General features: G+C 40.4%; 1 protein-coding gene across 7 annotated transcripts in view; it reads right to left on the reverse strand.

Moving 5' to 3' along the window:
* CACNA2D3 (calcium voltage-gated channel auxiliary subunit alpha2delta 3) overlaps positions 1 to 27,184 on the reverse strand; it is a 1,033,852-nt gene that overhangs the window by 237,300 nt on the left and 769,368 nt on the right. For 4 of the 7 annotated variants that reach the window (XM_053220354.1, XM_053220357.1, XM_053220351.1 and 1 more), the window contains one exon: positions 680 to 697. The exons of the other annotated variants lie outside the window; for them this stretch is intronic. In XM_053220354.1, the coding sequence (XP_053076329.1) occupies positions 680 to 697 (18 nt within the window). The remainder of the gene's footprint in view (positions 1 to 679; positions 698 to 27,184) is intronic. 7 annotated transcript variants of the gene reach the window in all.

Below are 27,184 nucleotides of genomic sequence, written 5' to 3' on the forward strand. Positions count from 1 at the left end.
GTTCTCTTCCACAACTGTCCTTAGGATATGATGACATACCATGGGGACGACATAGCAAAGCCAGCATGGCAATCACATGGAATCTTAGTAGACAGAGAATATTCTAGATGGTGGAACCAGATCATCTCAGACAGACAATGAGGACCAGTGAAAGGGTCTGACATTGGCAAGAACTTTGTTCTAATGCTCTACATGTGGTACAGGCAATGACACAAGCAAAGGAGCTACTGATTTTGCAATTAATGAAACCCAAGAGGAGTTTTCAGAGATTTGCCTTAAGAGCCCAGAATCTAAACTTAGTTACTGGGCCTTACAAATTTTCACATTAGCTGTATCCCTAGGAAAGTACCTCAGGGAAGAACTGGAATACTATGTTTGGAGGAGTGTGCTAAACTTACTCTTGACCTATTATTTGAGAATTCTTAGCAAAATGGTTGGGCATAGAGTTGCCCCCAAACCACTGGCCACGAGAGGGTTCTCTGATGGGACTAACTTGGCAGGGAGACAGTGGACTGATGAGTCTGTCGGCCTTTCTGCTCCTGCCCAGCTTCAGGCTTTTGAAGTTGGAAGAGGAAAACCATTTCACTGGTCATGAACAGAACCGAATGCACAAAATCATGAAGACATGCACAGTTCGCGAGTTCTGGGGATGACTGCAATGTGATGGAAAAGAGTTTACCTTTTGTGCCTGAGGGAGCTGAAAAATAACGGGAGAACAAAACAAAAAGAAAAACAAGAAAAAAGCAATCATTACATACAAAGTCAAGATTAACTGTAAAACTTCATTTGGTTGCCATTGGAAAATGGAAAAACGAATATTGGGAGAAAAATAGGGAAATAAAACTAAAACCAAGTCATTTTCCCAAATTAAGCTACGGTGCTGATTATTTGACCTGCTATCTGAATCTGTAGTATCAACAGATAATCTGTGAGCACAAGCTTTGGGAGTCATCATACTCAGGAAGTGAGTTTGGCAACTTCCTGCAACGCTAGAACTGAGGTTCTTCTGTTCAGTGGCCCCAAACACACATTTCTAAGACCCAGTTCCTTCTTCCTGTGCACCAGTGGTTCCCTAGTGGTGAAGGACTGTTTGGAGACATTTGTGATTGTCAAAGCCAGGGAGAGGGGAGGGAGCCAGAGCTATTGGCCTCTAGTGGGTAGAGACCAGGGATGCTGTTAAACATCTTACAATGCACAGGGCAGTCCCCACAACAAAGAATTATCCAGCCCACATGTCAATTGTGCCAAAGTTGAGAAACCCTTCTCCATGTAAAGGTAAGACAGCTAGAAGTATGTTCTGTTTTTAAAGTCAATTTTTCTTGCTTTGTAACACATTAACTGTTCCCTTTATTGGTGGTTAAGGAAGCAGGCACAAGGATTTGTGCATTTGAAGTAAAGCTAATATTCTAAGAACAACGAAAAGGCAGTCAGTCAACCCATAAAATAAGACATAATAGCTTTCCCAATGGTACAGGCAAGAAACTGAAATTATAGATATGTGGAAAAAGATGAACATTTACAAGACATACTTGTCTACTTTTCAACATTGAGACCATTAGGCTGTGGTTTAATGCCACCAGATTTGTGACTGCCATTAGAGTATGCAGTGTTTTGAAAAGCATTTTTCTAATCTGAAATGGAAATAACATTATCCATGTATTAAATATTGAATCTAGGAGTTACATCGTTTTCAAGACTTCCTTCTCATCATAGAGCCTAACATTTATTGTGTGTGAACTTGTCACCAGGCACTGTGTTAAACATTTTATTTGCATTATCCCACAAATCAAAGTGTCCCAATACTAGGTACCCTTATTATCCCCATTTTACAGATAAAAACAAAATGGAAAATAGAGGGTAAGTCATAATACACTGTCCCACAGATAATAAATTGTAGAGCTGTGCTAACTTTAGAATGTGTAACCCAATGCACACAGTAAAGGCCACACTCGCTAGGAAATGAGATGGCCAACTTTTCTCTGTCTCTACAGAGTTTATAACATTGGAAGTGCTAGAAGATTCAAGATAACTAAACCACACATCCTAGGGTCCCATTTGAACCTTTTGTCCTTTCCATTCATTCTTCCCTGGAAAGAATGCTTTCTCTTCATATGCACTAAGACGAGGGCTTCCTACGGCCCTGTGCCAGCGGATGGAACCCAGCAAAGGACAGAGGGATAGACCCATACCAACAAGATGCCTTGTGTCTCAGAGACATCTCCAGAGTGACTTGGAAAATGTCCATAACTCTCCAACACTCATTTTTCAAGTAATTTTATCCCCAAAGGTCTCCCAATTTAAGAAAACAGGAATAGCATAAGCATGCTTTTTTGATTCTTTCCTCCTGGTTATGGTGACTGCTATTGAAAAAGGAAGCTCGTGAGTTCCTCCAGTGTTTCTTAGGGGTTCAGAAAATAGGTATCAAGTGGTGAGAAATTAAGCTGAAAATGAGGAATCACTTCAAGTAAAGTCTCTGAAATATTAAACATTTTTTCATATGACGGAAAAGAAACCTTGGAGACGTGAACATTAAGGGAATGATAAATGCATGTTTCCTTAGGAAAGCATTTGTGTTGAATCACAGCTTGTCATATGAAATGCACGGGGGGCCCTGAGGATTACAAATGTTTGATGAACTGAAAAATAAATACCAAGGTTCAGTCCTGCACAAACTGCCGGACTTGACAGGCCTCTGAAAGGAGAGCTACCCTTTCTCTCTCTCTTTCGGGAAGCTTTGTCCCAGTCAAGCAGGAAACACCTCTTTTTGACTCACCCATTTAAGCATATGGGAAGGAAAATGAGAGACTAGGCCTTTGTGGTGATGTCCTCAGTTTAAGACTGTCCTCAAACTCTCCACAAAACATATATTTTCCTCAAGAAATAACTCATGAAAACAAAGAGCCACTTTCCTATCGGAGCCTTAAAGGAACAGAAATTACAGCTTGTAGTGCCCTCAACAGGTTGCACCTCTGAGAAGGAGCTTCAGAACAGAACACAACAAATTCAGATCAGATTAGCAACAGTCACAGATGCTATTACTTGGGAGCCGGCTCTCCTGACGGCACATCATGCACCCAACAGTCACAAACGGTATACACAACCCTGAGCTGGGAGCCTGACCAGCTGGACACTGGGGCCTCTGGCTGGAGTCTTGAAGCACGTGCCTTCCAGCCTTTGGCCAGATGCTTGTCTGTTAAAAGGGATGGTGGAAGGAGGGCTGGGAAGTGGGCCAAATCTTGGATGGCCAATAGGTTCTGTCTTGAGAGCCAAGACTGACTGATTAGTAATGGCTGTCTGGAGAGCCGTGTTGAGAAGGATTCTGAAGTTATGTCTGAGTTTTGTTGGAAAGAATGTAAGAGCCAAATGGCAATGTCCTTTGTGGGCTAAAATTAAGGAATGGCAAACCATATCCCCGGACACGATGATCTCTCAAGGTCCCACAGCACTTTTTTCTTTGTAATTCTGAACACATCTATGATTTATTTGTACATAATCTATTTGTTTAATGTCTCTCCCCGCTGGGTCACAAACACCATGAAGGCATGAGGGTATTGATCCTATATGTAAGTCCTTATTATGTTTTCTATGCTGTGCCTGTAACCGGTGTTCGCCTTGTTAAAGAAGGTAACGTGTTACTAAGGTATACCGAAGGCAGATGCTAGGGAGAGATAATTGGGGTAACTGCCTTGGATCCACACGAGCCCCACAAACACACCAAGTGGATAATCAAAGTTGACAGCTTTCAATAGAAAAAGAGATATCTCTGCCAGAAGGGTAGACGTGAACACTCGGATTCCCATATGCCTGACATGGATGTCTGTATACGTGCGGGCTGTCTTCCTGGTCCACGATACACGTAAAACCAGGCTGGGAATTTCTCATCATCATGTGGCCTGAGGTGAGGCAATCTCTCTTTTGCAAAAGCCACCTTGTTAGGCATTGTCAACCAGGCTCTGTGTCTCTGGATCTGTTTCTTCACTTAGTACATAAGGGTTTGCATGGGCAGCTTCAGGTTCCCTCCAGGCTAAACAACCCCAAGTTGTATGATTCTGTATCTAACCACACACACCCTCAAGCCACTTTTTAAAAGGAAGGGCAGAGAAAGAAGTATGCTCTGGGCTCACACATTCCTAGAGAAAAGCTTGGTGCAGGATGCATCCATGGGACACTTGGTATTTGAATGTGGGAAAACTGAGAAAGTGTCATTCAAAAGAGAATGAAGGAGAGGGAAGGTGATGACGATGAAGGTGGCAGTAATAATAGAATAAGCCACTCTTTAGTGGATACTCTCAGTGGACCAGGTACTTGGTTAAGTGCTTTTTATCTTGAGCAATGTTGGTCCTCACAGAGGACCTCTGGGTTAGATAGTAGTATCATCTTTGGTTTAGAGATGAGAAAACAGATAATATTTAGAAGGGCTAAGTACCTTGCCAAGGTCACCCAACCAGGAAATGCCTTGAGCTGGTGGTCAAAGTCAAGTTTCTCTGCAGCCCTGCCTCTGCTTTAGCCATCAGGCTCAAAGTGCTTCTTCTCATGTAGACAAAGGGTATCAGCACTAACCCAAGCTCTTGAAGGACTTAGGGACTTCTCAGGCCATTCCATCTGGGCATCTCCCATACTGGAAAGCGGGATGAGAAATTCCAGCACCACCCTTATGGGAGAGCCTGGATGGAGACAGAGAATCCAGCTTACCATATTTCTCAGCATGTGGTGCATGATATACCATGAGCATAGATACTTACCATACCCTCTCCTGTCGCAGACATTTACGCTTATTCTTGCTTCATCCTGGGACTCTCCCTCATACCCCTCCCTGCTTGCCTACTTCTCTGGTCAGTTGTCATTACCTCAAAGAAGCTCCGTCTGACCTCTTGCATCATATGTCCTCGTCACACATAATACCACATGCCTCCCATTTGCAGTACAGTTACTTACAGTAACTGCCACTCTGCCCTTCTGTTTTGGTAACAGCAACCAAACATTTAGCCAGAGTCAGCTAAATGACCCTGTAAGAGCTTGGTGTGGCTAGGTGATTCAATCATGGTCAATGAGATATCCATGGATATGACTTTTCCAGATAGTGTCCTTAAAACGACTCCTTCCATCCTGCTGCCAGTAAGACAGATGTGATGGCTGGTACTCTAGCAGTTATTCTGGACTATGAGGTTATCTTGAGGATGGAAACCACCCATTAGGATGGTGCGGACAGCAGTAATGACAGGCTATTATAACAGCTATAGCAAGCTATCCACCATTCTAAGTGCTTCAGCTATATTAATTTATTGAAAACTCACAGGAACCTTTTTGGGTGGGTTCTATTATTTCCCCAGTTTTGTAGATGATGAAACTACAAGGTCACATGGCCAGAGAGCAGCAAAGACAGGATTTGAGAAGGGAGACCAGTTCAAAGGACAGCGGACAATCCAGGTAAAAAAAAAATAATGGAGAACTGAATCAGGGTGCTAGTGGTGGAGGTGGCAGTTGTCTGACCCTAGATCTATCTGAAAGTAGAAATGATGGAGACAGAAATGAGAATATAAAAGAAGAGGGGCACCTGGGTGGCTCAGTCAGTTAAGCGTCTGACTCTTGATCTCAGTTCAGGTCATATCTTGAGGTTTGTGGGATTGAGCCCCACACTGGACTCTGTGCTGACAGTGCAGAGCCTGCTTGGGATTCTCTCTCTCTCTTTCTCTCTCTCTCCCATCCCCTGCTCTCTCTCTCTCTCAAAATAAATAAATAAACTTATTTTTTTTTTTTTAAAAGGAGGGACATCAAGGGTGCATCCAAGGGTTTTTGGTTCAGGGAAATGCAAAAATGGAAGATCCATTTACTGAAAGGAAAAAGACAAAAGGAGGAGCATATATGAGGGAAGCTTTCCAGATTAACAATTTTAGGATGTCTCCTAGATTTGCAGGCAGAAGTAGAGGCTGGGCAGCACGGTCACTGACAGTATGCTGATGAGGTCACTGACAGAGTGACTACAGATAAAAGAGAGCTTGTGTTGGGGACAGAATCAGGAGCATCCCACCAGGTAGCGGTCTGGGAGCCAAAGGGAGCCAGTGAAAAGAGTGAGGGGTAAGGAGCCAGGGGGCAGGCAGGAGATTGGAGAGGACTGGGAGTCCCTGAAGCTACATAAAGGTGCTTCAAAGCGAGACAGTTCCTCCACCATGGCAATGGAGTGTTTTTGTTTTAACTTTCCTCATTCCCTTCATTTCTATCTCAGAGGCTGCACAGAGTCATGGGGCAACGGAGGGGATGTGCATCCATCACTCCCACTCAACGAAGTTCCAGCGTTGAATGGACTCCTTTTTAAAAATAAAACTCCAATTAAAGATCTATTGATCAAAACAACACATTTCACTATGAAATATGTAAAGACCAAATGAGAAACAAAGTATTTTCCTGCCAACTGTGTAAAACAAAAAAAGCCTGGCTTACATATGTTTCTTCCATTTGTAAAACTGGCCTTTTGCCTCAGGCTTATGAATGAACGATAAATCCCTGCTAGCTGCAAAGGTTCCCTGTGTTCGTTTATTTCTCTTGTGCGTGTTTGCATTTAAAATCTTCCATTCTTCTTCATTAAGCAATGTGGATAAAGATCCCTATTCCTCTTATATATCAGAGGAAGCTCCGCTAATTGGCTCAAACTCCAAAACCCACATACCAAGGAGGGAAGGTCTCTGATGAGCTAAGTAAGATCTGGTGGTGTAGTTCCTGTCCCACATCCATCCACTCTGCCACCCCACACCGAGTCACCACTGTTCTCATCCATCTCTTCACTTTGACTCCTCCCCAGCCCCGTGTCTATACTGCATCCAAAACAGTCTAAAAGTATAAACCTTGTACTTTGCCAGCCCTGTTGTCCACACCTCACTTGCCTCAAAGCCTTTGTGTGGCTATTTTCTCTGAATGGCTGATGCTCTTGTCCCCTGTCCATGTCAGTTCCCTGACCACCCCCCAATAAACCTGGCCTCACCAATTCCTACCCATCTGTCAGATTTCAGCTCTGGTGGCACCTCCTCTGACTGAAGTCCCTATCTTAACCAAGTGTCTTGCTATGACATCATATTGTTGATTCCTGTCTTAGCATGTATCACCTTCTGTAATCTTCTTGTTTACTTTTTAATTACCTCTCCACATGAGAATTTAAGATCCATTCAGGGGCCATATTCATTGTTTTGTCACCAGGGACTACACCTGTACTGTATGTGGCCCTTGCTACTAATTCAGTACATGTTTGTTGGAGGGGTAGAAGAAGGAGAAAAGGAAGGAAGGAAGGAAGGAAGACAAGGAAAGGAAATTTAATGGAAGGGAATGGAAGGGAAGGGAAGGGCAAAGAAGGGAAGGTGGTGAAAGGAAAGGAAAGGAAAGGAAAGGAAAGGAAAGGAAAGGAAAGGAAAGGAAAGGAAAGGAAAGAGGAAGAGAGGGAAGGAGGAAGGAAAGAAAGGAAAGAAGGAAAGAAAGGGTAGGGGGACAGGAAGAAAAGAGAGCTGAATAAAGGAAGCAGGAATGAAGGAAGAAGGAGGGAGAGCATTAGAGTCTGATAGGCCAGGTTTCAAATCCTACCTCTACCACTTAGTAGCCACAAGGACATGGACAGAAATATATTATCTCTGAGTTCCAGATTTCTCACCTATAATACTGTAATAATAACATCATTGCAAGGGATTAACGTGAGGATTAAGTAAGAAAAATGCTGAGAACCTACAACAGCTACTGGCCTGCAATAGTTGTCATTTTTACCCCTTGACCTTGTAACATCTGGAGTTTTCAGAGTTGGCCCAACCTTACAATGTGTGAGAGATTATACCAATAACCAAGTACCTCATGGTCCACAAATGAGCCCACAGACCTGAAATCACAATCTCCCTCAGTGCTTTATATGAAGTGTTATATGAAGTTATACGAAGAAGTGATAAGGCCTGGATAAGGTGTCTTAGGTGTGTGACTCTTAACAATGGACGTATGTCTCTTTGTTCTCAGTAGGAGCCCCTTCCTTTTGTAGTAGTCCCCATTCTCTGGGTAAGGCTCTGCACGAAGCCCTGTCATGTGGACAGTACCAACCAATTAATCACTCTACTCTGGCCATAGCAACTGGCTCGGAGTGGACATGTGATCTAAACTAATCTAGTGAGGACTTTTATAGAAGTAATCAATAATTACATCCTGCTCCCCATTTCTCTCGTCTTCCCTTTCCTCTCTTCACTAGAGTGTGAGAGGACACACCTCTGGGACCAGTGCACCAAATGGGGCTGAAGAGTAAAGTCTATGGGAGGTGTGAAGTTATAGGGACAGAACTTAGTGCCACCGGTGTCATTTGAGCCCATGCCCATCCATGGGAGTTAGTTTTCTAGTGGCTCCCAGCTTAGTAGGAGGTATGGGGACATCCTGAGTGAACTGAGTTCTCATTATTCCCATAGATACTTGCAGCTGGTCACTTCTAGTATACACCATAGCTGCTCACAACTAGATTTTACTTATACAAATCAAGGGAGTCATCAAAATATTTCTGGATTGTTTGTTCAACTTCAAAAATACTCGGGAGCAATTTCCTCAAAAGATTTCCGATGACATATGTGAAATTTCCTTTCAAAATTACAGGGCATCATATTTTGGTCTTATGAAAATGTCAATTAAGTCGGAAGACAAAAGGTGGCTTTTTGTGTCCTCGTCCTGCCCCACAGAATCTCCTCCCCACTTGGCACCCTGTTACTCATCTACAATCCCTTATTGAGGCCACCCCTCCAGCCTCATGGCTTTGACTAATCCCTCCTCAAGGTGGTGATGATAGGGGAGGAGGAGGAGGAGGGAAGAAGGAGAGCAGTGATGGAAGTAGACAACCCTGCAGAGTAGAGGGCAAGACTAAAAAGAGGGCTAATAAAAGAAAATAAATATAACTGCTTTTTCCACCTTAAAATCATTCAAGTCCCTATTGGAATTTTTGCTTCATATTGTACAAGTCCTTTAAGCCCTGTTAGAAAGACTCATTTGGAAGAATGGTTCTCTATGTATTCCAAATTTTCTTGCTTTTATCAGTTTGAGTGTTATCTGACCATCTACAACTTAATGATTTCTTAAGATCTAGTTTGGGGTATAGATGGAACTTGAACTTATTTTTCAAACAGTGTGTTTAAAAGCAAGACAAACATGGACAGAAAGACCTTTCTATGCAACACATTTGCTTTTTTAAAGTGTTTAGTTAAAACAAAAGTCATATAAGCAATGCATGTTCCTTGTAGAAAATCAGATATCAAAAGAGAGGTAAAAGGAGACATTTAAGGCCACTTATGACACTAACATCCATTATTTCCCTTGCATCCGTTGTTATTCTTAGTCAACATTATTTTAAATGACTACACGGTATTCCATTATTTGAACAGATGATAAATTACTGATTGGTTTCCTTAATATTGGCTACCTAGGCTGTATTCTCTTTGTCACTAATGCAAATGACTGCAATAAACATCCTTGTAGTAAAACTGTTACACACACTATCAACTTTTAAAGGAGTTGAATTATTAGTTAAAGGGCATTGCATATTTCAGTCCATGTACTTTCAAGAATGTTGTTCTAATTTACACTCGGAGCAGGATTCTCTCTTTCCAATATCCACTTCACCACCCCTAAGCCAATTCTAGGTGTTATCATCTTAAAAAAATCTTCCAGTAGTTTTTAAAGGTTAGATTATAGGGATGAACTTTTTCCATAGTCCAAATGAGTTAAAGACAGAGAGGATATTCAACTTTAAAATTCCTGAATGGCCAAAGGGCTAGCTCTGTTGCGGGTCTCCAGAGAACACTGCACTGCTTACTGCAGACTAGCACCTTCAGGTTATTTAGTAGAGAAGAAGTGGATTGATAACTAAAGGTCAGATTTTTCAAACTTAATTTTGGATAAAAAAAAATCTGGTGTTTTTGTTGCAGCAGTAGACCCTTGACTACATGAAAGGCAAGGCTGCATAAATTATTCACTTGATGGCAGACATTTTTGGGGGACGCTGGAAAATGTGGATTATTAATGGGCAGACCAGAACAATTCTCACATTACATATAGCTAAGGACTATCAGCTGGGGGAAAGCCCCAGACATTTTGCTTGTTATAATGTTCTAAAAATTCTCACAATAAGAAGTCATTTCTCATCAGACTTGAACTCTGCATTGTATCGGAAAAATAAGTTTCCAATTAAAATTGTCATTCCTCAGCCTTATTTTGTGTGGTCATCTTGCTGAAAAATTATCTGGAGTTCTGGCAGTGTGGGGGAGCCCAAGGTCCTGCTGGTTTCCTGTGAGAACATGGGTTGGTAGAATCAAAAGGAAATTTGGCAAAGTACAGATAAAACCACCACCATGATGCATTTGTATTTCCTGTTTGAAAACCACATTGGTTCACATGGCAGTCCGGGGATCCATGTAGATTAAGGAGGATCTGATAGGGAAGGAAGCTCGTTCCTGCAGCATTCACTTTGGAAATATCTGAACAGGATGCAAACCAACTCAGACCTTCTCCTGAACTCCCACCCTACCAGTGTCACTTTTCAACATTGTGACTGCTTCCAGTTGGATGCTCTAAGCTGCTGGTTTTAATTAAAACTTAATTTGCAAAAATGTTTCATAATTTATGCATGTCATATAACTCCTCTGAGACTATGAACTTGGAGCCAATTCAGGGCCATATAAGGAGACGTTGTACTGAGAAGGTTGTGGGAGGAAAGGGATGTAGGAGGAGAAGTACCAACAGGGGTGCAACAGAGGAAGGCACTGATACTTTCTTTCAGCTTCCCATCACCTGGATCTGCAGCCACCTGGGAGAGACATGGGTCTTGACGTCTGGAAGCAGAGAGCCCATTTGGCAGGTCATAGACTTAGAGAATCTGAAGGGTCAGCAGTGGCCAGAACGGTCCTCCAAGGAAGGTCTTACCAGGGGAGATGATGAGCCAAAGAACTTGAAACCCTCCAAAAGAGACGAATGGGTTTCCACCCTCTCCACAAAAGGAGACACTGAAAACCCACAGAGGAAAAGTAACGAAAACTCAAGAGTCTGCAGTGAAGCCATTACTTCACTCAACAGATGTCTTCCAAGAGAGAATTTGCAGGGATCTGCCAAACTGTTGAACCACAAAGAAATCTGTAGAGCAACTTAACTAGATATATTAGGCCTCCAAGAAAGATGACCAGAAAGACCCTCCCCTCAATACACATCCTTTGTTAATTATAAAGTGAATGACTCTCCAGTCACTCTCCACGTCTACTGTGGAAAAAAATACATATACACACACAGAATTTAACACAGAAAAAATCAAAGGGGACAGAAATGAAAGTACACATGTATTCTGCACACTTACAAAGAATGGGCCACCGTGTCAGTACTATAGCCTTTAGTGGCCAACATGATAAGCAATACATTTCACTGATAGATGATCTCTAACTCTAGCTATAACTCAAAGGTCCTTCCATTTCCTGCTGCCTATGAAAAACATTATTACCTATCAAGCAAAAGCAAGAGACTATATAGTTTCTCTATCAAGCTTGCATCTCACAGATGTGAACACATTAAATAAACATTTAAGAAAGAGTAAAGGTGTGAGCTGTGGGTGACAGATAATCCTCTGTTGGTGTTCTCAGTTAGGGGATCCTTCAGGAAACTCCCCACTCGGTGATTCCAGCCTCTGAAAAGTCTGTGATTCTAGTTTATGAGTTCTTTTCTGTGAAAACATCTACAAGCATTTCCTTCTCTTACATATTGTTTTCACCTTGGCCCATTAGTGAATGTATTTATGTTCACCCGGAAAGAGGAAGAACTGCCAAAGCCATGTGTTGAATGATACTAGTTCTCTTTGTGCATCTGGCCACTTTGCAAGTCAAGACTGGATACTATTTACTAACAATGAGAACTTGCACATGCTGAGTGGGTGCTTACTCTAAGCCAGGCCAGGAGTTAAGGGATCTGAATGCATCCTCATGAGAAATTCTCCCACAACTCTAGGGGCTAGATATAGCCATTTACATTCCAAAGACAGGAAAAGGAAGACTGACTCCAAACCTTGTTTTTTGACCCAACAGGATAAACAAGTCACATAATCCAATTAGTCTTCTTCTAAAAGCTTAGAATAATCTATTGATGGATAATGAAAGGAATACAATATAAAAATAAAAATTAAGTGGTCTGCTTGGCAGTAGAACAGAAGGGAGCTTTGTCCTCCACTCATGCCTGCTGACACACTGACTCCCATAGTACTTCAGGCTGATATTGGTTATGTCTAGGAAGAAGGAGACCTATTAATATGCTGCAACTACTGACCTCTCCTCACCCCCCAAATCTGGTGTTCGGCGATCTTTAAGTACTTTTTGCCAAACACATGTTCCTACAATTTTGAAGTCCGTGTGTATTTACAGTGGAATTTTTCTCATGGTCTTTATTAGCTTATAATTAAATCATAAAACAGAGTAACTCTTATCAAATATCTTTACTTCCTAGTGCCTTTTTTGTTATTATAGGATTTTCTTTCTCTTAGTTAAGAAAGTCAGGTCTTACCACTGACACTTGGGCCCAAATCTCAAAGAGGCTAATAATGTACTTCTGAAGTTCACATTTTTTTAAGTTTATTTATTTATTTTGAGAGAGAGAGAAAGAGAGAGAGTGGGAAAGGGGCAGAGAGAGAGGGAGACAGAGAATCCCAAGCAGGCTCCGCACTGTCAGTATAGAGCCCAGTGCAGGGCTCGAACACATGAATTGTGAGATTGTGACCTGAGCCAGAGCCAGACACTTAATCAACTGAGCCACCCAGGTGCCCCTGAAGTTAGTATTTAAAAGCAAGAGGAATCCAAATGTTAAAAGCTGAGCTACGATGCTGTCATTTATATTGAACTCATAAGTTAGGTAACGTGATTAAGGAACAAAAAAAGCAGCATAAATAAAATAAAGAGGACTATCAGGGCTCCTGGGTGGCTCAGTCAGTTGAGCACCTGACTTCAGCTCTGGTCATGATCTTATGGTCCATGAGCTCAGCCCCGTGTCAGGCTCTGCACTGACAGCTCAGAGCCTGGAGCCTGCTTTGGGTTCTGTGTCTCCCTCTCTCTCTGCCCCTTCCCCACTCATAGTCTCTCTCTCTCAAAAAATAAATAAACATTAAAAAAACTAAAATAAAAGGGACCATCTCACAATCAAACTGACTTAGTATAGTATTACATTTAAATAAAAATGATCTCAATGTCATATCCAGTAAATTGTTACTGTCTTAAGAAGTTAAGAAAAGATATGAGGATTATTCTCTGGTAACAGTAATCTAAACCCAATATGTTTTTTAATTGTGAATACAAATAAACAAGTGAAACAACTTAATTAAGGAATCTTGAAGATAAAAAAACTAATCAACTAATCATCATCATCTTTTATTTCTAAACTTCTACTGTGGTCACCATAGAATAACTAGTATTGGATTAGCCCTCTTGACACAAACAAATAGATAGGTGGAAAGAATACATACACAAAAAAGTCCTTCGATATTGATCAGCAATTGGTCACTTTGCTTCCAAGAAGGCAAAAAAGTGAGGTGAGACTCATGATCACTCCAATATTCTTCCTGGTGGCAGTTATAAGACCCTAGGATAGGGTGATTGAGCCCATGTAAAGCCTAGTAGTTGTGCTGAATTGAGGAAGAATTAATCAGAGTTTATTGAGGCTGAGGTGGCGGAATTTTTCAAGGTAGAGAACTGGAGAGAGAAAGCTATACAGAGAAAGAGCTCCAAAAACTGACAGGGAGGTCTTCTTGACTCTTTGATTTAATGCTAAAATAAGTATGTATAGTGTGAAACTCCACAGGACTGGGCAAAACACAATTATGGGGTAAGGGTAGGGTAAGGAGGGGAACTTCAATAAATTGGAAGTTAAAAATAAATCTGTTGGTCTTCAACCATGGTTAGAAATTTACAAGTTCCAGCTAGTCAGAAGAGAATTCTCTGTTAAATACCTGGAACATTTGGTAGGAACTCCAGGGAAGTTGTTCCTAGGATTACATCTAAGCTAGTTTTAGACTGAAAGATACATCATACCTGCCTAATCAAAGCTTATAACAAAGCATTTAAAAGGCCAAGCTCAGACATAAGTAAATTAACTGGCCACTAGAACAGAACTCAACACTCTTTAAAGGAAGGCAACAAAATCCAGACACTTAATACCACATGCCCACAATCATGATGTCATTATGCCCAACAGTTAATAAAAAGAAAAAAAAAACCTACTAAATACAGAAACAGGAAAATGTGACTCTTATCAAGGAAAATAATCAATCAATAGAAATATACCCAGAAATGATGCAATTGGGAACATCACTTTAAATAAGTTATTAAGGATATAATCAAGGATTTAAAGGAAAACTTGAACATTATGAAGAGAGAACTAAATAGTAAAAACAAATTCTAAAACTCAGTAAAAATCAAAATGAAATAAAACCCCTAGACTGGAGAAACATAGTACTTAAAAAAAAAAAAGTCCACTGGATGGGCTTAAGTGCTATTTAGATATTTCAGAAGGAAATATCAGTGAATCTAAAGACACAGCAACAGAAGTAATTGAAATTGAAACAGAGAGATAAAGGGGGGGGGGGAGTTTAAAAGAGAATTTTAGTAACCAGTAGGAAAATATCAAGCAGATGAATATATGTGCCATTGAAATTCAGAATCATGTACAGTGGAAGACAGACCAAAAAGAAATAAAAAAAAAAAAGTGGCTAAATATCTCAAATTTAGTAAAATTTATAAACATGCCACTGCAAGAAGCTTAATAATCAAGCAAGGGGTGCCTGGGTGGCTCAGTTGGTCAGGTCATGATTTCACAGTTCATGGGTTTTTGAACCCCATGTCAGGCTCTGCACTGACAGTTGGAGCCTGCTTCAGATTTTCTGTGGCCCTCTCTCTCTCTCTGCCTCTCCTCTGCTCTCTTTCTCTCTCTCTAAAAAATAAATAAACATAAATAAAAAACCTCAAGCAAGAGAAACACACACAAAAAACCGATACCAAGGCACAGTATAATAAATTTGTTGAAACCAATCAGAACAACAAAATCTTAAAATTAACCAAAAAATAAATTTACATATGTATAGTACAAAGATAAGAATTATCACTGGCTTCTCACCAGAAACAACAAAAGTCAGATAATAATAGATCCACTGGTTTAAACTACTGTAATAAAAAAAAAGTACATTTAAAATTCTATATCCAGTGAAAATATCCCTCCAAAATAAGGTGAAGTAAAACATTTCAGACAAAAAAAAAAAAAAAAGGAGAAAATTCACTGTCAGCAGACTTGCACTTTAGACAAGAAAAAGTTCTTCAGGCTGAAGGAAAATGATTCCAGATGGAAGCTTGATTCTATGCAAAAGAATAAATAGGACCAGAAATGGAAAATATGTGGATCAACATGAGATTCTTTTCCTCACTTTTAAATTAACTATTTTAAGCAAAATAAAAACAATGTATTGTGTGGGGTTTATAATATATGTGGGAGTAAAACGTATGATAATAAAAGCACATAGAATGGAAGGAGGGCATGGGAATATACTGTTGTAAGTTGCTTCCATTATGAGAAAGGGAGACTGTGAAAAGTTGAAGATGCAAATTGTTACATTAGAGCAACCACTCAAAAGACACAACTAAGAGGTACAGCTTAGCTAACAGGCAGATAATGGAGATAAAGTAGTCAGGGCCAACCAACCTCCCATACAATCAGAAATCCACATATAACTTTTGACTACCCAGAATCTTAAATATAAATAGGCTACTGTTGGCTGAAAGCCTTACCAATAACATAAACAGTTGATTGACACATATTTTGTATTATATATATATATATATATATATATATATATACACACACATATATATACCTATAATATGTATTATATATATATACATATATATAATGTTCTTTATTCTTATAATAAAGCAAGCTAGAGAAAAGAAAATGCTATTAAGAAAATCATCAGGAAGAGAAAATACATTTATAGCACTGTACTATACTGTATTTATTGGAAAAAATCTGCATATAAGTAGACCTATACAGTTCAAACCCATGTTGTTCAAGGGTTAAGTATATACATATTATCTATATGTGTACACATATGTACACCTATAAATACATATAATACATACACTTATTTATAATATGGTAGATTTAAATGAAAAGAAAAATAAGAGAACAGATTAGATACCTATTTGTAACAACATAGGTAGACTTGAAACTAAACAATAGAAATAATTACTTTAAATGTAAATGGATCAAATACACCATTTAAAAAGTAAAGATTGTTAGACTGGATAGAAAGAAAAAGAGATCGAACTATATTTTGCCTACAAAATATGCCTTGTAAGTAAAAAAAATGTAGATTAAAGGTAAAAAATAAATGGAAATATATATACCACAATATATAAATAAAACAATATAAAGCAATAATCACAGAAAGTTGAATGGCTATATTAATATCAAACAAAATAGTCTTTAAGATGAGGAATACTATAAGAGATAATAAAAATATCCATAATAATAAATTGGTCAATTCATCAAGAAGACATAATGTGTTCTCCTCATACAGAGCTTCAAAATACATGATGCAACAATTGACAGAATCAAAAACTGAAACATATGAATTTAGAATTTACACTAGTGATTTTGACAATCCTCTCGGCAATTCATAAAACAGTCAGAAAGTCCGTGAAGATATAAAAGACATGAACAACATTATCAACCAATTTCACCCAATTATTATTTCTAGAACAAGATGCACAACAATTGTAACATACATGTTCTTTTCAGGTACAAATATGAAATATCCACTGAGAAAGTCCATATGCTGGGCTATAAAACAAGTGTCAGGAAACAAAATTATTGAAATAATAGGATACATTCCCTGAACACAAGAGAATCAAAATAGAAATCAGTAACAATAATGCATCCTGTAAAATCTGGAGGTATTTGGAAAATAATACACTTCTAAATAACCCATGAGTCACAAAATCCTTTCATCACAAGAAATATTAGAAAATATTTTGAACTGAATAAAAACAGAAATGCAACTATCAAAAGCTGTGAGATGTGGCTAAAGTAACTCTTAGAAAGAAATATATGGCTTCAAATGCTTACAATAGAAAAGGAGAAAAGTTTAATATCAATAGTCAAAGCTTTACCTTAAGGAACTAGACAAAAACCAAATTAAACACCACACAACCAGAGGAAAATAAAGAAATAAACAATAAGAACAAAAAACAATGCAACAGAAAATGGATAAACAAAAAGAGTAAAAATTGGTGAAACCAAAGGCTGGTTCTTTGAAAATAAACCCCAAAATTGAAAAATATATAACTAGACTGAACAAATTTCCAATATCAGGAATGAAAGAGGTGCTGTCACCATAGATCCTAAATACATTAAAGGTACAAGAGAGTATTATGAACATCCTTATGGTAATAAATTCAACAACTTACATGAAAACAAATGAGCAAAACTGATATAAGAAATCTAAAAATCTAAAAATCGCTAAATCTATAAAAGAAAATGAATTCGGAATTAAGACATTCCCCACAAAGAGAGCTCCAGGCCCAAATGGTTTCATTAGTGCCTGTAACAATATTCAAGGAAAAACAGAGCAATCTTACACAAGCTTTTTTGTAAGATAAAGAAATACTTCTCAAATCATTTTTTAGGTGGTCATTGTCAAAACTTGACAAATTACAAAAATAAAAATCACCACCACCACCACCACCACACTACAAACTGATATCCTTTGTGAACATAAAAGCAAAAATCCAGCAATATATAAAAAGAAGAGAAAAATCATGACTGAAAGTGCTTCTCACAGGAGGGCAAAGTTATTATGATATTCTTACAACTGATATCAATCGGTATAATTTGCCACATATAGAAGATTGCATTTGCCAAAGCAGACCATAATAAATATCTCCCATGCCATACTCTACTTACAGTAAATTTTAAAAAATTTAAATCCAAGTTAGTTAACATATAGTATAATAATGATTTCAGGAATAGAATTTAGTGACGCATCACTTACATATAACACTCAGGGCTCATCCCAAGTATCCTCCTTAATGCCCATTGCCCATCCAGCCCATCCCCCACCCAACACCGCACCACTAACCCTCAGTTTGTTCTCTGTGTTTAAGAGTCTCTTATGGTTTGTCTCCGTCTCTATTTTTATCTTATTTTTGTTTCCCTTCCCCCATGTTCATCTGTTTTGTTTCTAAAATTCCACATACGAGTGAAATCATATATTTGTCTTCCTCCAACTGACTTATTTCACTTAGCATAATTCACTCTAGTTCCATCCATGTTGTTGCAAATGGTATGATTTCAATTTTTTCATTGCTGAGTAATATTCCATTGTTGTGTATATACCACATCTTCTTTATTCATTCATCAGTCGATGCACATTTGGGCTCTTTCCATACTTTGGCTATTGTCAATAGTGTTCCTATAAATATTGGAGTGCATGGGGCCCATTGAATAAGCATTTTTTTTTTGTATCCTTTGGATAAATACCTAGTGGTGGTTGCTAGGTCATAGCTGGGTCATAGGGTAGTTCTATTTTTAATTTTTTGAGGAACACCCATACTGTTTTCCAAACAGTATAATGTTGGCACTCCTATAAAGTCTATGTCCCCACCCCTTTGTGATTGCCTCAATAGAGAGTACGGGGGAAATGGTACCATGTGACTTTCATGGTTAGATTATAAATATGCACTTCTGCCGTGCTCTGGAAATCCAGGCACCATGTTGTGTGGAAGCTCAAACTAGCCCACACAAAGCGATCACATGGAAAGACAATGTAGGTGTGGCTAGTAGAAGTATCTGGCAGATAGCTCATCTAAGGTCCTAGTCAATAGCCAGTATTAACCACCTGACATGTAAATAAAGATGCTTCCATGTGATCTAGTTCCCAGCCACTGAGTTACCCTTGTGGTTGAGTCTTTGTAGTGTGAGGACCCCAGATATTGTGGAGTAGTGGTGAGTCAGCCTTGATGTTCCCTGGCCAGATTCCTGCCACACCATTATGTTCCAGGGTGTTTACTAAGCAACAGGAGTAATAGAAAGTAAGTACCATAATCCCTGTTTTACAAAAGACGAAACTTCACCTCATGAGAGTGAACTGAACAAGCTAGTGTGGGTGGTAAGTGGCAAAGCAACCCAAAGACACTGCATGCAACTGATCTAGACAAAAGGAGGTCTGAGTGTGGTACCACCTCATTTACCAGGGTTGTAGAACAGGGCTAGAAGAGGCTTTGGTGCCATCTTCACAAAACCATGATCTGTCCCCAGTAACTCCTCTTCTCTCAGGAAGACATCTGAGGTCAGGGTTTGGTATGCATGGGTCATGCAGCGAAAACCAACTCACTATTAAACCTTTAGCAAAGATATATCCCCAGTGTCTACATTTTCAAAGCTCAAGTAGCTCAATCAGCCATGAATTCTGGGCATTTATACAAGAGTTGGTTGAAACACGAGCTTAAGGAACTCTTGCCAAACAGCTGCGAAGAGTACAGGAAGTAGAGGAATAAAACCTGTTACAGTCTTGGCTCGCACTGCAGAGCAGCACAGGAGATATCAGGGGGTGAACCAGCAAATATTCATGATAACAGGGCAAATATAATTGATTCATTTCCTTCCTAGAAAGATGACTGAACTCAGGACGGTTGAGATGGGTTGGCATTTTCTATTTTCTGTTGCCCTCTCCTCTGTTCCTCCCCCACCCGGGTAGTCTTTTTCCCCTGTATACAAACATCAGTCTATTATCCACAGAGATACAAGTCCTCTAGCCCAGATCTGAACAAAATCTCCACACTGCAGAAAAGTAGCAGGATCTGCTTAATTCATAAGGCTGTTAGATCTAGAAGGGAGCTGTACCAAATCGCTGCCTTTTGCCTGAACAAAATCCATCCCTTCTTTGGTAATAGCACTTTGATTGGCCTATGAGACAGACCATCCCTTATTCTCAGGCCTGGTGGTGACACTGGGGCTGACTCCCTGCTTCCTGCAATCCAAGGGTAGACATGTGACTCACGCCTGTCCAATCAGAATGCTCCATCCTGATGCCCACTGTGACTGGTTCAGGCACGTGGTTGAAGCCGCGAAGAGTCAGCACCTGAGCCTTAGCTAGAACTCAGAAGAAAGAGATGATTTTCTTCTGGGGACAAGGGGCTCCACTAGTAGGATGTGAAGGAGCTACTGGTGACCGTCTTGATATCACAAGGTGAAGGGATCTCACCTGAGAATAAAGCCACACAGAGGAAAACAGCCAAGAGACGGCAAGAGGCAGATTTCTAAGAACATTTGGGCACCTAAGAGCCAGTGATGTCTGAAGAGATTACACACTGACTCTTCAGTTTTATGACGGAGTAGATCCTCCTTAATCATACAAGTCTGGCTGAGCTGGATTTCTGTCACAGCCAAAGAGACCTGTTTCGCTATGACAGCATATTATCAATTATCTACACCAGCGTTTCACGAAGTCCGCTCTGTGGAGCCCCCAAATTCTGTGAACCAGAGAGTGATCAACAGGGGCTTTTGACCCCAGTTTTGTGAGAGCTGCTGTTTTTTTACATGTGATGGATGTGATGATTTCATTTAAACAAAAGAGTTTTGCTAATTAAGAGTAAAAAAAAAAAAAGACAGCTATTCAAGTTCAACCACCTTATTTTAGAGGTCTGAAAGACCTGAGTGGCTTTGACAAAGCAGTTTGTGACAAAAGCATGCCTGGTCTCTACTGATCCACTCAGCTCACCTCGCATTATCCCCTAATACAAGACACCACTTGTATCAGCTTTGGGTCTTGCTTCTGGGGTGGAAGCCTATCTGTGGCTTTCAGGTACTTCACCCGGGCATGTAGGAGGGCCTCACATGGACTTCTGGCATCGGGTTACCTGCACAACTCTGAATGCAGAGCTCCATACTGGCCATACCCAGGTGCCGCGCTTGTCAGAGTGTATCATGGATCACAGATTCTCAGGGAACTAACCAGTAAAGGAAAGAGAGTCCCATCCTGAAATCTTGGTAGGCTTCTGTCACTATGGTGGAAGAGCCTCTTTAAGTACAGTGAATGGTGTCACCTCCAAAAGCACCAAGCAGGTGTGGTGTTTTTGTAGTTTTAAAGATCACAGTATGGGACAGCTTTGATCAGAACCATCTTCTTTGACTTCTGCTGGGCTCGTGAGGAAGTCCTGCCCGTTTGCCAGGGAACAAACTTATTTTTGTACCCACTGCCTGTCAGAGTAAAGGGCAGAGCTTCTTTTCAGTGTTCTAAAATAGTGGTTTGGTTTTTGAAAAGGCTTTTGGAATCTATCATCTTTAAAATTAAAAAAAAAAAAAAGCAAAATCTGGTCACTTTTGAGACAAATTAATTAAGTCCCATCTGTCTCAATGTGGCTGCCCTCTATTTTGAAGTGGAAAGAAAGAGAGAGGATCCAAACTGGCAATAATGTCCTTTTAATTGAATAAACCAACACTTTTCTCATTCTAATGAGCATAAACTGCTTACAGAAAAGATTTTATTTAAATTACCCAGAGTGATTACTTTAAATGCACAGTTTGGTTAAAAGCTACAGTCATAAATAATTAATTTTTCTTTTTAAAAGAATTATGTAAATTTAAGCCATGAGGCTAAAAATGGAAAGTGTCTAATCACATGTGAATTGCACTTGTATTTCTCTTCTTTGCCACTTCGTCACTATGATTCTGTCTTCCCACCTGCTCTGAATAGAAACAATGGCTGTCCTCACTCACCATGGTCCAGGGTAGTTCTCATACCTTCTGCCAGTTCTTCATATTCCTATTAAACACTGAGTGAGATCAAGAAATGGGTGAGAATAGCTTTGTGTCATGGCCCAGATAATGCCACATGCACATGAACATTAGTAAATTCGTGGTGATGGAGGGAAAACTGAATCAAGTGATCTGGACGTGTTTCCTGAGCATCTATCTTGTGCAGGAATTCTGCTGAGTAGAGCACAGAGGAGTAAACTCCTCTTTGAGGAACTCCATAGACTATCCGTAACAGAAAGTGAAATAAAGGCTAAATAAAGGATAAAGACCAGACAGTAAAATCTTCAAGTGCCCAGGGGCAGTGACCAGTTAACAGTGCACAGAGAGAAACACCACAGAAACTAGGACCTTGGGCTTCAGGTGAGGGTTTTCAGATCAGACAGTCTGAGATTCCATAATCCCTTTCACCTCGTGACAGCAACAGACACCTCTGAGCACAGCCAAGAAAGAGAAGCCCTGTCCAGATGATGGGCTGTGGCCACAGGACTGCAGGACACAGAGAGCACTGCCAGCTCTCTGTGGCAATGAGCGCACAGTGGCAGGCTCTATAGGTGCAAGCCTGGGGGACATGAAGGGTGAGCCCTACCTAAGTGCAGAGAGACTGAGATGGGTACTGCTATTCTAGCTGCAGGAGTTCTTGTGCACAGGAAAGAAGGTGCCAGAGGCTTCCATAATTTGAAGAAGATGGAAGTGGATCCTGAGGGCAGGAGGTGAAGGGGGCAAAGCAAAATTGTGAATGGCACAGTCAGGCAAAAGGCATTTCCAGCCTCTAGCAGAATATTCCCTTAATTTCATTTGGCCATCAGCTACGTTTACAGTATTGAAATGCAAACCTCTAGGTGGTATGTGCATGCTATGGGTCACTGTAGCCCCCCCACCCCCACCCCAACCACTCCTTTTTTATACCCAGGGTTCTCCATGCGTATTTCACCAGCCGGGTCCCTCTAAATATTTACATTGTGCCCCTGGATGATAAACAACATGTGGATGTTCCATTGTCAGCCCACAGTAGCAGCAGGCAATCCTGCTTCGGCTGCCACAAAACCAGCCGGTGGGGGGTGGTGGGGGGAGGCCGTTTCCCAAGGAAGGATGCTACATCAGTTATCCCTACAATACCCCAGCAGGGCAGAACCTATCTTTATCCCTTTTGTATATGATGAAACTGGAAACACAGAAGGAAGGGTTAAGCAAACGGTCCCAGATAACACATCTAAGCAACAGAGGGCATTCGAACCCAGACCCGCTAGCTCCAGCGCTCTGTTCTTAACCGGCATGAGACACCCCTCCGGCCTCTGTAAGTGGTACAAATACCTTATTAGGAAGGGAAGTGAAAACATTCCTCACTCTCAAAGAAGTTGGACTCCTTCTCCAAAAACTCCATATTGCAATTTTTGGGGGAGAACATAGTGGGTCGATGTCAAAATGCAGAGGGATAGACACATGGTCTGCGTGCCTTCACTTCTCAGCTGGACAGAACTCTTGAGCCCTAGCTCCATTCACTTTAGATGGGACTCAAACTGGCTTCACTGAATGTGGCCATAATCCACTTTTGGTTTAGAGGAGCTTTAGAGAAAGCTCTAACAGCTCGTATAGCTAGAACTAAATAGCAATTTAATGAGTAATGAGTAAATGAATCAGAGGCACAGATTATATTTCCATCCAAATAACCATAGGTTTCTCAGTTAAGGGGAGAAAGCATGCTTGGCAAAACAGTTTGACTTTGGCCATGGCCATGTGGATTTTCACAGTCTGCTTGCTGAATATGGTAGTGCATACAGATGTGGGAGAACATGGACCTCGGATGTGCTCACAAACCTCCTTCAAAACCAAGCAAAGGATAACTTTACAGTGTCAGGAATCACCACATGGTTATCAGAAAGGAATTCCAATATCACACCACTCTTTATTTTTTTTAATTGTTTTGTATTTCTTTTTTGAGACAGAGACAGAGAGCAAGCTGGGGAGGGGCAGAGAGAGAGAGAGACAGAGAAAGTCAGAGAGACAGATAGAGACAGACAAACAGACAGACAAACACACAAAATCTGAAGCAGGCTCCGGGCTCCGAGCTGTCAGCCCGGATCCCAATGCAGGGCTTGCACTCACAAACTGTGAGATCATGACTTGAGCCAAAGTCGGACGCTTAACTGACTGAGCCACCCAGGCGTCCCAATATCTTACCACTATTAACTGTACATAGAGAGCAACCCAAGGGTCTTTAGGCACAAGGCAAGTGTCTTCATGCTCACAGAACTCACTGGTTTTACCTTAAAACATTCACATTCTACCACAGAAAGGACAGTTGTTTTTTGCTTTGTTGGTTTTGTTTTTGTTTTTTAAACAAATACCGCTAAGGGATATTCGGAAAATTATTCATGGTTTCAATGCCTCTGTCTCATCATCTGCAAATGGAGATAACAGTAACACCTATCTTGTAAGACGGTTATATTATCCTATGCAATGATAGATTTAATTATATATTTAAATACATTATTAATGTTACATTATTTAGAGATAATGTGACATAGAGTTATGTGTCAAGCTTTTTGAAGTGTGCCTGGCCAATGGTGAGCATTCAATAAATGTGGATGTATTTATTATCATTATTTTGGTTTGCTCAATCAGTACTGCATGCACCTAGGCATGTTTTTCTTCATTTAACAAAGTTTATTGGGGTGCCTGGGTGGCTCAGTCAGTTAGGCATCTGACTTCGACTCAGGTCATGATCTCACAGATCATGAGCTCGAGCCCCACGTTGGGCTCTGTGCTGACAGCTCAGAGCCTGGAGCCTGCTTTGGATTCTGTGTCTGCCTCTCTCTGAACCTCCCCTGCTCGTACTCTGTCTCCCTCTCTCTCAAGAATAAATAAACATTAAAACAACAACAACAACAAAGCTTATTAAATGTCTTCTACATACCAGATACTAAGAACTGATTGAGAAGTCTTTTAGCACTAAATATCTGGAAATACTTGCTGTGGGTAAATTCAGTGTACTGAGTCAGTAGTGCAATGGCTATTGTAATGTAAATATTTTTAATACCCATAGTATCACTGCCTTAATTTTGTATTACATATTATAGTTTATATAGCATCTGGGCCTACAATATAGGGAAACTGAGGTCTAGGAGAAGGAAGTGATTCACACTGGGCACATGGCCAATGAAGGGCAGAGCGAAGATTAGATGTTAGTCTTTAAACTCTAATTCAGTGATCTCTTTCCCAATAGCCTTTCAGTTGTCAAGAGCTTCAGAAATTCTGGGGGGGGGGGTGACATAGTGTTGAGAAGGACAAAGGTCAGTTCCTCAGTATCCCTACACTTCCCATTCCTTCTGACTTGGGGAATTTCAAAAGTGATTTTTTGAGACAACACTGACTGGTTCCCCCGATGGATACTAAGAATAAGGCAGTCACTACAGAGACATTAGGAGTCTTGAGGGCACTACAGTGTCTGGGCACTGTGACAGATGTTCCCCCACATGTAGATACTGAGTACTTGAGGACGTGGGACCTTCCTAAGCAATCAGGGAAGGAGTATCTGGGTTTAAAGCCCATATGGAGATTCAGCCAACCGTAGTCACCTCAGCAAATTGAGAAGTGGTTCATGATGACTCATTGTTGAGTAGCAGCCTTCTTTAAGATCATAAAAGCTCAATGCTGGTAGGATCCTCAAAGCTCTTATGACCCACAGCTATGTCATGATTGACACATCAGATCAGATGGTTAAAGGATTAAAGAAAATATGGAGCCAGAGAATCCAGCAGAATGCCCATTAATAAGGAAGTTCACGGCAACTGCAGTAACAGCGCTGGGGACAGACCAGTCTAAAGTGGTCGTGATCTGAAGCCTACGGTAGAGAGCAGGGAGGTGCTAAAGAAAAAGAAGACGGTAAATAGCTCCCTTCTGGTTTCAGAGATAGAAATCAATTGTGCTTTTGGCCCAAATTTTTAAGAGAGAACAAAAGATTGGTGGGTGATCTAGATTTCTTTAAAAAAATCCTAAAGTTGCCCTAATTAATGGTAGGGGTTTGAAAGATTTTATGAAGCAATGAATTTGAGCTATTAAATTAGATTAATCCAGAGTTCAGATTGTATTGTTACCTTGATACTGTGTTACCCATAACTAACTCAGATGAGCTATTTCAGAATTCAATTACTCTGAAATTCAAGGCAATCGTCATGACATGTGTTGTGAGTTTTGTATACTTCCTCAAATACGTGTGTGCAGGAAACACCCAAAAGAGCTCTGAAACATGTGGGAATGGTGAGATTTGGTTGTTTTTATCTTTCTTTCTATTAACTGAAATTAATGAATAAAAACTATAGTTCTTTCAAATAACAATGCCTTCTGCATCTCAATATATGGAAATCTGAAAAACAAATCATGTATACTAAAAGATCACAAGTTGAAGTCATATATTCATATGAACATTTATATGAGTATTGGATATGCAGGCCACGTGCAAAAATAAGTCCGATACACGCTCTCTGAGAGATCACCCACCGCATGGGTCCCTAGTTTTAATATTCATATGTAAAATCAGTTGCGTGTGTGAATGTTTAATCACGCATGGATCATATGAATGCAAAACTGCAAATGGTTTATCCACAGTGTTGTAACTTACTGATAAACTCATCACATTCACATCTTTTTTTTTTTTTTTCAGTTTTAAGCCTATCAGAACTAATAATGCAGTCCTCTGCTTTTTATTTACTTACTAAATATCTACTAAGCATCAGCCCCTGAGCCAGGGAAGAGTACTAGGCATGGTGACTTGGTTATTACTCTGGGCTTGGATGGTACAAATTGGGAAGACATGGAGGTAAACTGAAGATAGCCATACTGTGTAAGCGGGCCATGAAGCCAGAGCAGATGGATGGGTCCCTGGAAGATGAGCTACTTAAAAAGAGACTTATCAAATGAGTAAGTGTTAGGCAAACAGATTCAACTATAACGAGAATCAAATCACGTTGTCCGAAGTGGAGATTATTTTACTTAAAGGGCATCAGAGTACACCATCCCCAAATATGCTCCTTTGGCATCAGGATTATTTTGAGCCAAAGGCAACTGAGAAACAGCAGGTGCGGGAAAAGCTCTCCACCTTCCCCCCTTTCTGCCTAAAGGTAGGGGGTACAAATTTCCCTCTGTGAAGGTGTCCCCCTTCTCCTCTCCCATACCAGGAGCAGGGAAATGGCTCTTAATCATGGGAGACACTCTCATCACCCCAGAGGCCGCATCAGATTGCGACTGCAAAACAAACTTTACCAAAATAACCCAAACTTCCATTCCTTCCAGTATATTTTACCTTCCCACCATTTATCGCCCATAGAAGCCCAAAGTCATTTTCCTTTGTCTTGTCACTTCTCCA

This window comes from Acinonyx jubatus, chromosome A2, assembly GCF_027475565.1.
Source record: "Acinonyx jubatus isolate Ajub_Pintada_27869175 chromosome A2, VMU_Ajub_asm_v1.0, whole genome shotgun sequence".
Classification (NCBI taxonomy): Eukaryota; Metazoa; Chordata; class Mammalia; order Carnivora; family Felidae; genus Acinonyx; species Acinonyx jubatus.